Genomic DNA, 15,334 nt, shown 5'->3' with positions numbered 1-15,334 from the left:
TTGTTTCTTTTTAGATAGCAGTTACTTCTATTGCTTTCATTATATGCAGCCCAGAACCAATATGATGCAATATCAAGTTTAACAGTTGTAGGAGTTTTCAGAAATTACAGATGTTACTATTGAAACTTTCTCTAGTGAAAAAGAAAATGAGGCAATTTACATGAAAAGCTGAAAAAATATATAGGCAATCCTAGTAAACCCATTCTATAAAAAAACATTACCTGGTTCACCAATAAAAAACTTTTTGTTTGTCAGACCACTATTATTCAGACTGAAACATACCTCCCACCTTTTATGTTAAACTGCCCAACTAATTCAAATAACCTAAGAATATGCAATAGATTATTAAAAATTGACAGTAAAATCATCAAAATGTCACTGACATTATATGACTAAATGCCACTTAGGTGAATCATACATAGACACTATTAAACAAGGGCACATGAAGGCAGCCCCTTACCCGACCCCATAAACACCCCACTTAAAATAAAGTAATAAAAAACAATACAGAAGTTCTTATAAAGAGATGAGTTATCTTTTTTTTCTTTTAATCATTATTCAGACTCAGGCATTTAAAGAGTTGTCTAAAAACCCTCCAGTCAAATGCTTTGTGCAGCATTCAGTATGTAACACTAGCTAATGGGAAAAGCAGGTGGTGGAAGAGAGAACTTTCTGTTGTCATGCTGAAGAGTGTGTCAAAGAAGATTGTCATTTGAAACTCTGTTGTCAGCAATGAAGGATTCCAAATGCAGCTGAACCCAGAGCTCTGACTGTGGTATGTTTAAATAAATATATCAATCTAGGAATTCTCTTTTACTTTTCTGTTTTCTTAAAAATATGTAAGAAGCCAACTAAGAATAATAGATATTGATTTCAGAATTGGAGATGAGTGTATCTGTTTTTTCAAAATACTAGAAATGTATTTTTAAAAATAAGAAATATATGATCTAAATTGTTATATTTTAAGCATCAGTGTTTATCTCACATAACAGATGCTGCCTCTCTGAAGTTTTGACTATTTTTAAGTCATTTGATTTTTGGTTTCAATGAAATAGGTATTTACCAGTTCTACTCTAAAATTTGTTCTTGATTCAGAAATACATGAAATATGATCACTTCTAAAAGTATGTCTTTTTAAGATGTTCTTAAGAAATTATTATACAAGATGCTTTAGTAAATAATTTCAGTCAAAGTAGAATATCTGAGAAAATATCTGAATTTAAAGAAACATATCTTATAACATTAAATGTTAAAATAAATAAGTGACACAACTATGAAATTTATTGTGATTTAAACTAGGGAACAAAATGTTTTTCAACCTGCCGTCTTTATTTTCTTATGCTTTTAAAGGTGATAAGGCTTTATTTTCATTTGTTTTAAAAATGTCAACTGCTTCCCTTTGGAGAACAGAGGTTCAACTTCTAAATCTACATTCAAGGTTAGATCACCTAAAATAGATAATCACTGATATGGAAATAAGTGTTCTTTTCTTTGAGAAAAATAAGTACTTAAAAGATTCATCATATAGTATTTAAAATATAAAAATCAGTGAGCAGGAAAGTATACTCAAATGTATCCTCGGTAAATTACTTTCACTAAGATTATATTTAAAGCTCACATATTAAAAAAGTATTTATTTCATTGAGAACCCAATAGAAAACCACAGTCTGCTCCATCATAGACTATTCTACTTAGAAAGGCTTGGCTTTTGGTTTTCATTAGAAAAAACAGAAAAACTTTGATTTTAAGCAAATAAAAATGGGTAGAGAGAGAATAATACAAGATAGTCTAAAAAAACAGCACTTAGTTCAATGCCTGTTACATTATAGAATTACAATCAGTATTTTGTTTCTCTCTTCCCTTTGGTTCCTTTTTAACTTCTGAAAAGAATATTTATACCTGCTTCATAATTTGTATTCTTTCTATGGGTATATGCCTTATTCTATGGTATTGAGAGTCACAATTATCCAGTTATGCAGGTCAGGTGTTTTGGATCCAATCTGAAGTCTCAACTTCAATGATTAATTTTCGATCTTCTTTGCAATTCCATTGATACTGTGTTGCTCAATGAACCGGCTGCATTCCATAGGACACTCCAAATGTGAAAAACTGATTCCCCTTAAATAAAATAACTGAAGTCACTAGTGGAAAAATTCACCTCGAAGACCAAGTGTTTGATACATCATTCAGAACAATTCATTGTTTGAACCATCTTGAGAGAAGTAGGAAATGTACTTTTCCATAATTATACCTGATTTTAACGGAATTAATACTCAGCCATCAATAGGAAAGTAGCTTTACATTTGAGGACTCTTTTCAGGGAAGAGTATATGCTGCGTAATTTTACTTGATATTCATAAGAATATGTGTATTTTATTATCTTAAAAGCAAATCTATAAGCAAAACTTCACTAATTGTCAGGTTACAATAGTTTTTAAAATTATCTGTGGGCATTTTTTTCTCAATAAATGAGAGATGACATTTGGTGATATTTAAGGTTCAAATTTCACATCCCAAGAAATTTTAGCTGTGGGAAGTTTTAAACAAAATATGTATGTTTCTTTTTCTAAACAGATACCTTACAACAGTGGTTGTCAGACTGGGAACATCAAAATCACCTGTAGGGCTTATTAAAAAACAGATGACAGAGCTCTAACCCCAGAGTTTCTGATAACAATAATTCCAGTTGAGACCGGAGAATTTGTGTTTCTAGCAAGTTCTCAGGTGATGTTGATGCTGCTGGTACTAGTACCGCATTTGAGAACCACTGCCTTAAATCTTCCCTTAATATCTCCACTGTACTCTGCATTTTGAGAGCCTATCATATGCCAGACCCTGTACTAAGTCTGGATATTCCTTGATGAATAAAACAGGCAGAATTCTTACCCTTGCAAAGCTTGTAGTCATCTAGTGGTAGAGTCAGAAAATAAATAGTAAACCAACAAGTAAATAACTATTTACAAGTTGTCATTGAGTGGGTCATTAGGTAGTGGAAGAGGGGTTACTTGGGGTGATCAGGGAGGCAACCTCTCAGAAGGTTGTTTTTTTTTGTTTTTTTGGGGTTTTTTTTTGCGGTACGCGGGCCTCTCACTGTTGCGGCCTCTCCCATTGCGGAGCACAGGCTCCGGAAGCTCAGGCTCAGCGGCCATGGCTCACGGGCCTAGCCGCTCCGCGGCATGTGGGATCTTCTCGGACCAGGGCACGAACCCGTGTCCCCTGCATCAGCAGGCGGACTCTCAACCACTGCGCCACCAGGGAAGCCCTCAGAAGGTTTTAAAGGCAAGAACTGAAAGGTGAGAAGTCAGCCGGGGGGGGGGGAGTGGGAGAAAGAGGCATTCCAGGCAGAGAGGTGCCTCATGAGGTGAGGGCCCTGAGGTGGGAAAGAAACTGACACGTAGCCTGTGTGGCAGGAACACAGAGACTGAACACCAGGATGGCCGAAATGAGAGGAGACAGAGAGGTGAGCAAGCACACCATTACAGGGGGCCTGTGCTGGGGAGTCTGGATTTTATTCTAAGTTTAAAGGGTTTTCAACAGATTTCTGTTTTCAAAAGATCACTCTGTACATGACGGGGGGGGAACAGTGATGGAAGTAAGCTGGCGTTATAGCATCCCAGCTGAGAGATGATGGTGGTTTAGCCAGGAGTGCTTGCACTTAAGGTGGATACATCAGTTTCCAACATCAAAACGTGTATAGATGTATGATTACAGAGATGACAGCTATTAAAAATTCACAGTGAGGTTGATTAAAATGACATGTTAAGAAGGGAAAAAAGAAAGCAGGTTTGAAAGCAAAATTATACTTGTTTGTGTGTGTGAGAGAGTCACCAAGTATACTAGGACTGTAGGTGATTTTTTAGTCCCTTTATTTTTTATGCAATAAGAAAAAATGCACATTATTATAACATTTCCAAATTCACATATATCATTGAAAAGAAAAAACTGTGACTTTGAGAAGACAACCACAAGTTGAATGACTAATTGAGTCATTCGTGTGCGTGTGTGTGTGTGTGTGTGTGTGTGTGTGTCGGTGCCTACACATGCATATATACAAAGTATATGGGTATAGCACTATCCAAAGTATAGTGGATATAAAATGAATATAGTTCCAGTCATCAAAGAGTTTGTAGTTAGTTGGGGAGGATAAGAATAGGGACATAAGAGCAACTCTGACTCAAATGTTAGAGTGCATAAGATTCATCCTTTATGTTCTTTGACAGTCCTTTCAGGTACCAATTTCTCCTAACACAACCAACACCCTAATAGGTCTTGAATACACTCTCCCATTTCCATGACCTGTGCCTTTGCATGCAGAGTTTTCTCCCCTTTCTTCTATTCATTTTTCAGGAATCAAGTCACATACCACTTTTTAAAGTCTATTTTTAGAGCAATTTTAGATTTACAACAAAATTAAGAGGGAGGAACAGAGATTTCCCATATCCCCCAGCCCCCACACATGCATAGTCTCCCCCATTATCAGCATCACTCACCAGAATGGTACATTTTTTACTAAGGGTCAACCTACATGGGCACATCATAATCACCCAAAGTCCACGGTTTACCTTAGGGTTCACTCTTGATATTGTACATTCTATGGGCTGAATAAATGTACAATGACATTTATACAGCATTATAGCAATATACAGAGCATTTTCACTGTCTAAAAATCCTCTGTGCTCTGCCTATTCATCTCTCCCTTACTCTTGCCCCCTTGCCAGCAACCACAGATCTTATTATTAGTGTTTTTGTGGTTTCCAAAGCTTTGTCTTCTCCAGAATGTCATATAGTTGGGATCATACAGTATATAGGCTTTCCAGATTGGTTTCTTTTACTGAGCAATATCCATTTAAGATCCCTCTATATCTTTTTCATAGCTTTATAACTCATTTACATTTAATGATGAACAATATTCCATTGTCTGGATGTACCACAGTTTTTTTTATCTATTCACCTGCTGAAGGACATCTTGGTTGCTTCCAATTTGGGGCATTATTGATAAAGCTACTATGAACATCCACATGCAGGTTTTTGTGTGGACATAGGTTTTCAGTTTCTTTGGGTAAATACCAAGGAGCACAATTTCTGGATCATATGGTAAGATTATGTTTAGTCTTGTAAGAAACTCCCAAACTGTCTTCCAAAGTAGCTGTACCATTTTGCATTTTCACCAGCAATGAGTGAGAATTCCTGTTGCTCCACAATCCTCACCATCATTACTGTTGCCAGTGTTCCAGATTTTGGCCATGCTAACAGATGTGTCATGGTACGTCATTGTTGTTTTAATTTGCATTTCCCTGATGGCATATGATGTGGAGCATTTTCTCATATACTTATTTGCCATCTGTAGATCTTCTCTGAAAAGGTATTTGTTAAGTGATCACATACCATTTTTAATTGGATTTTTTATATTGAGTTTCACGAGTTCTTTATTTTGGATAACAGGTCTTTATCAGATATGTCTTTTGAAAATATTTCCTCCCAGTCTATACCTTGCCTTCTAATTCTCTTGATATTGTCTATTTCCAGAGCAGAATTTTAATGAAGTCTAGCTATGCATTATTTCTTTCAGGGATCATGTCTTTGGTTTTGTATCTAAAATGGTATCACTGTATCCGAGGTCATATAGGTTTTCTTCCATGTTATCTTCTAAGGGTTTTATAGTTTCATATTTTACATTTAGGTCTATGATCCATTTGGAATTATTTTCGTGAAGAGTGTAAAGTCTGTCTCCATTAGTTGTTTTGTTTTGCATTTGTTGTTTTGCATGTCTAGCTGTTCCAGTACCATTTGTTAAAGAGAAGACTTTTCCTTTCTTCTCCAGACAGTCACTTTATCTTTGTTCTCGTAGCTCTTGCACTCACCCCCGTACAGCCCAAATCACACCAAATTGTAATTACTTGTCCTCTCTGTCTACTCGACTCAATTACTCTCTCAAAGGATAGGGATCATGGATTATTTTTCTTTGTAATTACATCAGCCCCTTGCACGGAACCTGCCTCATAACAGGAACTCACAATAAACTTGTTAAATGAGTGAACATGAAAGAGAATATTAGGAAAACATTACAGCTTTAGGTGGAATAGAGTTATTAGTGTGGCCTGAAGAGTTTAGATAAAGTTTATGAAGAAGGAGGAAATCAAGCTTGTCTTTGAAATTGGATAAAATTTTTGAGTAATTTTAATTCTAGGAATTCGTATGAATAAAACAATTAGAGACGTTAATAGGGATGTATGAATAAGGATATTCATTGAATCATGATGAATCATAGCAAAGAATAGTTTAGCAAATTAAGCCAAAATATTCTTCAGTAGAAGGTAAATAAATGATAGAATGATAAAACTGAATACTGTTCAGCTATTTAACAGTGCAGTAGGACATGGCCACCTGCACCACTAAAAAGTGGGCCTATGGCATAACAATAAATAAAACATCAAAATATAAAATTGTGGTATTCCCCATGCCTGGTCTGGGATCCCCTGACCCAGCAAGTCTAATCCACATGAGCTGCTGAGACTACAAAGCCTCAGATGCTCCTCCCTGAAAATCTGGAAAAAGTTTAGGGAACCCCATTATCATGTATCCTTGATCTCATTGAATTCTTTGCATTAAAACAAGATGAAAATGCCTCATCACTCTCACCTGGAATAGGCTTTGTTTTCTGCCTAATTCAAATGAAATTAGATAAAACTTTGCCTATTGATATCAAGGTATAATGGACTTTTCCTTTTGTTTTACCCAAACATCACTTCCTTTGACATTCAGGTGGTACTGACCCTCTTTACCTACCCTAAGAATGCCAATCAGAATCCCCCACCCTTTTGTCTATAACAACAGACACAGTGACGGACAAGATCCCAAAGCTGGATTCCACTCTGGGATGTTCTCCAAGAACTATAGGGAAAGATGATCTCTCCCCAACTGTGGGAAGAAAGTTATTTTTAATGTAAGGAATGAGACAAATAGAAAAACAAATAAAAACAGAATTAAAAGACAAGAGATAGAGAAGAGATGTAATAGTAGAGAAAGTAAGAATCCTGACAACTGCATTTGACTCTCTAGAACCAGCTGTTCTTGAAGCTAACTAGCTCTACTGGACATAGAGTTAAACAGCTGAACACATTTTATAACAATATGTATAAAATTCCATGCCTGTGTATCTGTATTATGTATTGCATATTATATATCATATAAGTATATATGCATGCACACATATAGTTGCATCTATATCTGGGGGGAGAGAGAGGAGAGAATGAGAGAAAGAGAACTCAACTTGTAATAGCAGGCACCTCTGAGCAATACTTTCACTTCGTCTTCATTTTGTATCAAGCATGAATATTATTGGGGAAAAAAGAGCAGAGTTGGAAAAAAGGAAGCAAAGGAAGGGATGGGGCAATTAGAGGAGCAGCATGAACAAAAGTAGAGTCTAGACAAGATTAAGTATGTGCAGTGGCCAAGACAAGAGACACACTTAGCTATAGCACAGAGTATAGGAAAAGGACTGTAGAAAGACTACAGGTATGGAGCAATATGGATTTATATGACAAGTCTTATTCAGGAGCCTTTACTGCCTCATACCCATAAACTCAAACCTTTGTGACATCCTGCAGGTTTGCAAAACTCTTTCACACAGTGAATTAGTCGGCCAACTGAGCAACTCCTGGGGGCACTAAAACATCATTCAAACAAATTGGAGCTATGTTGCCACTTGACGGGGCAACACATGAAACTCCTTACATAAGTAACAGAATGAATCTTTCAGTTTATGTAATAAACCCCTCAGTTTGGTTCTGAAGGACAGATATGGCATTGGAGGATCTTTTGTTTATGATGTCAGGATGTTAGTCTTTTATATACTTGAAAGAAGTAGTAAAAATAAAAAATAATAACAACAGTAATTATAAAAGTAATTAATGGGAATTCCCTGGTGGTCCAGTGGTTAGGACTCCACGCTTCCATTGCAAGGGACCCGGGTGCAATCCCTGGTCGGGGATCCTGCAAGCCGCGTGGCACAGCCAAAAAAAAGAAAATATATATATATGTAATTAACAAATAGTATGTGCTAAAGAGTACATGGGACTTTACATAATAAACATGTGAAATAGGTATGATTCTTATCACTTTATAAATATAAATCTTTTAATATAAGATAAGAGTTAAGAACTTAGCTCCTGGATTTAGGACACATGAATTTGGGTTTGGTGCTGCCTCTTACATTCTATGTTGGAAAAGTTGTTTAAATTCTCTTTGCCTCAGATTTCCTCTCTATAAAATAAGGGGGGAGAGTAATAACAGTCAATAATACATACTACATAGGATATTTATAAGGAATCAACAAATGGGTGTTCATATAAAATACAATTGTGTTGGCACATAGTACTTTATCAATAAGACAGAGTATTATATAATTATTGATGGGAAAATTGAAGATTTGAGAGATTAAATAACTGGTCCAAGATGCACAGTCATGTTAACTGGCAAAGCTGGCTTTATCCCTTTGGTGGCCTGATTCTGGGCTGAGAAAGGGAGGGAGGTTGGGATTAAGGAAAGAAAAAATCCAAGAGGAGGAGGCAGGTGCTTAGAGGTTGTAGGACTGTAGGAGAAATAAAAGAGAAGCTAAGAAAACAATGGTCTGGAAGAAGAGATTTGTCTAATGCACAGTGTGATGTACAACCTCTCATTTCATTCTACACTATAGGTGGCAAATTCTACTTTGTTTACTAATTGCCTCCACAAATGGGATTTTGTGGCGGAGGGAGAGGAGTAAAGAAGAGGACGAGAGGAAGTTCATAAATGCTATGTGTATATGTTTATAACTTAAGCAAATAGACCTCGAATGTTGCATCTGGCAAGCTAGTCTCTCCCTACACCACTAAACAAGTGGTGACAAGTCTTTGAGAGGGCTTGGTGATGTCTAGGTTGGAAAATATGAATCTTCTGTTGCTCTGAAAAACTTTCAAAAAGCAAACAAAACCTAAGCAATATATAAAAGGATCAGCAGCCTCCATTACGTATTTAAACGTGTTCAGTTCTCTCTCCCTGATGAGTACTGCTCAAATCACGGGAGCTTCATGGGGATTACGCTTGTGACTTGGGATCTATTTTAAGAATACTTACGAATCTGGTCTTTTACCTTTTATTTTCCCACTAAACAAGTAAGTTTTTTGTATGTATCTAAAAAAACCTCCCTACTTAGAAATTATCTGACTTCAGATATTTTCATATATAAGTAAAGTTCACGTATATATATAATTGAGTTCCATTTGTATTTATTCCATTGTATTGTCTAAAACATTTAACTTTGCCTTTTAAAAAATAAACGTGTATGTCAATAAAGCAAATATTGTTTAGGAAACATATTTAGTTAAAAAATCACAAGGGGTTAGAAGAGAATGCTTTTAGAATTCCTAAATAGAGGTCTCTGGACTGACATTATCTATAACTATTTTCCTTTGTGGTATCACTGCTTTGGAAAGCAATATTTTCAAAAACTATAGAGACTTGCCAAAGTGCTCAAAATGCTTATGTGTTTATAGATGCAAATTTTCCTTAGTCTTTCTTAGGTAAGCGATTCTTCCTTTGGTAACAAGGAGATATGCAAGATACTGCCTTCAAAGGATTTCTCATCCTGACCTGAGATCTTAGAGTTTAGCAGATGCTACTGGCATTTTTGACACTGAAGTAAAATGTTTTCCATTAATGAATTTAAAAAAAGCCATCTGTAAAAAGAAAGAGATCCTGGAGCAGGCACAAAGATTAAAGAAACTACTACTCTTGTGGAACCTGGGACCTTGGAATCTGTCATCTTTGTTTGATAGGGTCTTAAATTGGTACTGGGTCAAAACGGGCAGACAAGAGGGGAGGCTTTTAGTGGAAAAAATAGCATTATCTAACCATTTGTTGAATACTATTATACTTAATAATACTATTATTAAGAATCATCTCTAACGCTGTGTGCTTCTTGTTCATCATTACTTAATGCAGTTGCCACTGCCCTGCAGATGCCGACCTGATTCGCAGGGACTCTTTCATGACTCACAACTGTTTGGCTTTCAGAGTCTCCAGAAATTCAGTCCCCACAATTCTTTAGCCCAAACACCATTGCATTCTTTATTCCTTCACCATGGTTGTTCCTAATAGCAAGAGGTTAAAAAACATCAAAACTATAGCTGTTCAAAACCCTACACGAAAATCAGGTTGTTTATCCTATTTAAACTTATTTGCTGTGAGCAACTCCATCCCCCCAGTCAGGAGATGTTCTGCCTTGAAGTAAGAGAAACTTTATAAAAATCATGACTTACTCTGCCTTCCTCCATATATATAATTCATTTCTCAGCATCTCCTTTTTATCATAAGGGAATTATGGGAATGGTGGAACAGAGTTACTACACAATTGGGGATTTTTGTGTCGCTGGGTTATGATTTTAAAGGTCATATATAAGTTCTGAGAGTGAGTCATCACATGGATTTGCTAAGTCTCCTATCTGATCTGTCTAGCTCAGATACACCCCCCATATAGCAGGCACTAGACGAAGCACCACACAGACGTTGTAAACAACAAAGATGTGGTCTCTGTCTTACTGCAACTGACAGTATAAGCAGTGGTGGTAAAGGGCTCAAACATTTTTTTTGCTGATTTCCATGGTGGAAAAACAACAAACCCACCCCCCGCCTCGCCTATTCAAGCTGTCAAAGTGAGGTCAGCTAGTTCATAAAATTTCCCGAAATTTAAAAATGGGCTCTTGTTGGCTGGTACAAGCTGGCTCTGAATGAGGGAAAGATCTCAGTGTAGAGAAGGGTATGCAGAAAATGGAGGCTGTGTATCAGAGTGTATCTCTTCATTACCAAGATACCGTAAGAAGTCTCAGAAGAACAGAAGTAACAGTGTTTCCCTGTTTATTTTTCACCAGTTTATTTTTACTTTTGATTATGAAAAAAATAACCATAAGAAATCCTGATGTTTGACACAATTCATCTATAACTTCTCCACACCCAGAGGGGAAACAGATGAATTTTAACCGACTCTTTCCACAGCCCCCACCTCCACTGCCACTTCCATCTTCTTCCAAACAGCGTTAGATTTAGAGATAAGTAAAATGGATAAGCAAAAATGTATTGAATGTGGACCACAGACCATGGACCATGCACCATGGCATACAAAAAACTTAGTTATCTAGAATTAAAATGGTGTTTGATAAACTGGGTTCTCTCAAGGCATTGGAATGAGATTAAGCACTAGTGTTTTATTAATGAGTTAGGGAGCTGAGATGTGTGTATCTTTTGCTCTACCTCAGCACTGCTGTTGCACTTCTAGAGTATTCATAGATGCTTTTGCCTAAATGGTTATGACACTATCTGATCTTTTTTTTCTTATATGTTGTCTGATTAGTAAAACCTATCTTTCCAGTTAGGCTACCTTTGGTCAGCACCAACTACTGCGGTAGCTTCCTGTATTTAAATTCTGGGGTAGCAGTTGTCTATTTAAACATATGATTTTAAATGCTTATTATTTTTCAGACAGTCATTTGTCATTTAATACCTGCCACTTATTTTATTAAACTACTCTTCTCTTATGTGCATGTATTCATCATCTTATCCTCCATTCAAATTATCAGTATTTAATAATTACAGCAATAAGTCCACTGTATCAACTTCCCACTAATCACTTTTAGATAAATCCACTCATTTATCCCCATGGCTGGACTGTAAGGCCATGTCCATTTTGTTCAGTGTTTTTCACCCATACCTAAAATAGTGACCAAGACAGAAGAAGAACACTAAGTCAATACTTTCAGTGAATGCTTAATTCTGTATTGTAGGGGATATTTGTTTCCTACTTTATAAATTAGGAAACCAATGAACACAGAGATTAATGTGCCCAAGTCCATGTAGCTAGCTGAGAGGCAGGGCCAGAATTCAAATTCAGGTAAAGAAAAAGGCCCACTTGTCAGCACATAATGGATGCTTAATAAGCATTTTCTTATGCAAACTGGAGTATACAGGACTTCACTTTAGTACGCATTTTATTCTCCTGATTGCTGTTCACCGCTCTATCCCCAATGACTGGAACAAGTGTCTGGAACTGAGTAGGCAGTAAAAAAATATTTGTTGAATAATAGATGCCTCTTTGTTTCTTCAGCATGTAGCTCAAAGTAGTTGCTAAGAACATTGGGGGGGGGTGTGTGTGTGTGTGTTAGGTTAATGAAAGTTGCACCTCTGAGTAGTAGTAATCTGGCTTTCATAAGATGTGATTTGTTTCCATCTGTTTTGTGACATATTTCTTATTGTCCGTAGAGAAGCATGCTAGAAAGGACTGCTGTGGGCAGTTCTAGGCAATATTGGCTAAAAGATAAGCAGTGCCTTAATGACCTCCCAAATTCTTCACAGAATTACAACTTTGTGTGTAACTTCTAAAAAGGGGTGTGTTATTAAAGATTTGCATCAGTAAATCAGCAATTGAGAGCCATTTTTCTGCCTTCCAAGCTAACCATTCCTGCCTTATGTTTTAATTTTTACTTTTTTTAAGTGATAAATTATCTGTTACTTTTTGTTAGCTTTAGAATACTGCCCCCTTTAAATAGAGATGCAGCTTTAACCTGCTAAAAATGACAGGAGCTCGTCCAGCTGTGGACCTGAGATCAGTAACATCAGTCTTTAAAATTCATGCATCTTCTGTCCTGACCTCCTCTCCTTCTTCTCCTTGCTCGAAGCCCTCAGGGACTGTAACTCACAGGCTGAATGTCAGATGCCCGGGGTACTGCCACCTGGACTCCTCAAGGCATTTCCCACCATCAAAACTTCAACCACCTTGTCTCCAGTCTTGCTCTTTGCCAAGGAAAATAATAAACCCAGATTAGGTTTAAGCTAAGGTTTAGTGGCTTGCTATAGCTGCATGCTTTCCTAATCATAGTTTTCAAAATAATTTTTAAGCTGCACAGAAACAACTTCAAAAAAGTTAATAGATACGACATCATTTTAATATGTGTTAGAAAAAAAAAACATAACTAGCACACCAAACTTGTTATTTTTAGGTTAAAATTATTTTGGCGAAGCCTATTTTTTTAGAAAGAGTGCAATCTAAAGAAAAACTATTTAATAGGTGGTCTGTAGCCATGGCAAAAAATATAGATATATGAGTAAAGTTTGAGAAACAATGCCATATTGTATCTTGTCTAATCACTTCCCAGATGACAGTTGTCATTAATCTAGCACCTAAGAAGTCTGGCACTCACGCTAGTTGTTTTATACACATCAGCCACCATCTTCACAATTTTTCAGGGAAATAAACAGGCCTTATTATTACCATTTTATAAATAAAGATGCTGAAATTTAATTAAGTATTTGTGCACAGTAACACAAGATAAGAAGTTGAAGTGAGTCCTCATCTCTGGTACCCCAACTACAAGTCATGTTGTCTTCACAAAATTAAAGAAATACAAAATGTCTCCACTTACTCGCTCTCAAACATGAGGCATTGTTTTGTGTTGGTTTTTCATAGTGTCCAAAAAGGAAAGATTAAGAGGGGAAAAGAAATGTTGTGTACCTTCACTAACACACAGTTCTTTATAAACTCAAATGGCCACACTTTTAGTTTAACTGTGAGCTTCCAAAGTGCTTGGAGGATTTGCTGTAAGAGATGCAGCTTCTTTCTGCCAAGGCTTGCCAAGGGGAGTTTAGTTTACAGAGGCAGGTGTTCCTAGAACTGGGAGGATTCTGAGACTGCCTGATGCAGAAGTTCTCAGCCTGGTGTCCAGGGAGCTCTATGGAGGCTTCCACATGAGTTCCAGGGGACCCATGAACTCTCTGAAAATATATGTATAATTATATGAATATGTAAGTATGTGCCTTCCTTTTTTCGCCAGATATTGTCTATTACCAAAGAAGAGTTAAAAACCACTAGTCTTGTCTTGACCTATCCTGCAGTTTAGGGAACTAAACGACCAACGCTGGAGAAATCTATACAAATACAAACAGCCAGGGCCATAATCTTAAATGACACCCATGGGTGCCTCAGAGAGTTCATCTTTCTATCTGTTTATAAATATCTAAATCTTAATAGCAAGAGTAACTCTGGTACTGGAAAGAACTAAACCCGTGGTAAAATAGGCATTCATATTCTATGTTATATTTTCAATGCTAACTTTCTAGAGTTTCCAACATGACCCAATTCATTTTTACTCTAAGTAGATTATTTGTAGCCAATGTGAAAAGATCATGTGCTTTATTATATTAGCAAAGATATTTGCATGATAATTCTTCGTCCTCTTACTGTGTCTCAAGAGATTCTTGTCTTATTGAGCTTTTAGGGAGAAGGCAAGAGGAACATAGGAGCACTGGATCATGAAAAATAATTTTCTTCAAATGTAAGGAACACAACCTAGGGCTCTTCTTTTCTGCAAGAGAGTCAACACATTTCTCATCAGAACAAATCCATCTTGCTGTAAAGGTTATGGGAGGCTTTATTCTCTGCCTTCTTAGAGTATATGATTGATGACAAATAAACACCTAGTAGTTTAGAATAGTTTGCTTTGGAGCATTATGTGAACTGTCCTAATTTCCACATATGGTCAAGGACAATGATGATGATACTAAGCAGTTATTCAGTGCCAGAAACTTTGATACCCTGATCTGAAGGTCTGCTATTTCAAGTTAAATATTCAAGTGAAACAGTAGCCTTTGACCAGGGTAATGTTCTGGGCTATTCCCCTCTTTCAGAGATAATGTTTCCCCGTTTCTATATTTTGACTTGACAATTTTACTTCTGCATTTGCAAAACCGCAAATGAATTCATTCTGGCCTTGCATAATTTGACCTCTTTGTGTTGACCTTCTCATTCTTTTTAGCATCTCCCTGCCCTTCATCTGCTATGAATTCAGAGCCAAAAGAAGGGAGTATCTTAATATTTTAAGTACACTTACTACTGAGGCGTCCTAAAAGTACCTCGGCAGATTGGGCTGTCTGGCCCATTCACCATTGTATCCCTGGCACCCAGCACACAGAACTGTGCTAATATGGAAGCTCACACTTGTAAGATCTGCAAATGTCCTTGAGGGCAAAAGCAACTTAAGTGCTCAGGTATGCAATTTACCTCTCCACTTCTAATTTCTGCAGTCCTGAACTTAACATAACAATTCCTCACTATCTTTTCCTATCAAAGACGCTTTGATCTTCCATATGAGGATTAGCTTGTTAAGTTATATACAGACACACAAAACTCTGTTGAGATCTTCATTTGAATGATATCAGCTTTATAGATGAATGTGAGATAACGGGTATTTTTACAATACCGAGTCTGCCTGTGATGAACAGATGCTTTTTACATGTAATGTAGGCAAAT

General features: G+C 36.7%; 2 protein-coding genes across 3 annotated transcripts in view; one reads left to right on the top strand and one right to left on the bottom strand.

The window, feature by feature from the left end:
• The window catches only part of ANO3 (anoctamin 3), a 414,788-nt gene that overhangs the window by 259,115 nt on the left and 140,339 nt on the right, over positions 1-15,334 (top strand).
• MUC15 (mucin 15, cell surface associated) overlaps positions 8,165-15,334 on the bottom strand; it is a 90,600-nt gene continuing 83,430 nt past the window's right edge. Inside the window, exons 4-5 of one of the 2 annotated variants that reach the window (XR_009542404.1) lie at positions 10,007-10,130; positions 8,250-8,262 (exon numbers count right to left, since the gene is read on the bottom strand). Coding sequence is in view for 1 of the 2 variants with exons in the window: in XM_060159500.1 (XP_060015483.1) it covers positions 8,234-8,262 (29 nt within the window). In the remaining variant the exon portion in view is untranslated. Of the gene's footprint in view, positions 8,263-10,006; positions 10,131-15,334 lie in introns of both variants that reach the window. The other variant, XM_060159500.1, reaches the window with a different exon arrangement.

The sequence above is a fragment of the Lagenorhynchus albirostris genome, chromosome 9 (assembly GCF_949774975.1).
Source record: "Lagenorhynchus albirostris chromosome 9, mLagAlb1.1, whole genome shotgun sequence".
NCBI lineage: Eukaryota > Metazoa > Chordata > Mammalia > Artiodactyla > Delphinidae > Lagenorhynchus > Lagenorhynchus albirostris.
The sequence above is the reverse complement of the archived record's forward strand: the minus strand, read 5'-3'. Positions and strand labels throughout refer to the sequence as shown.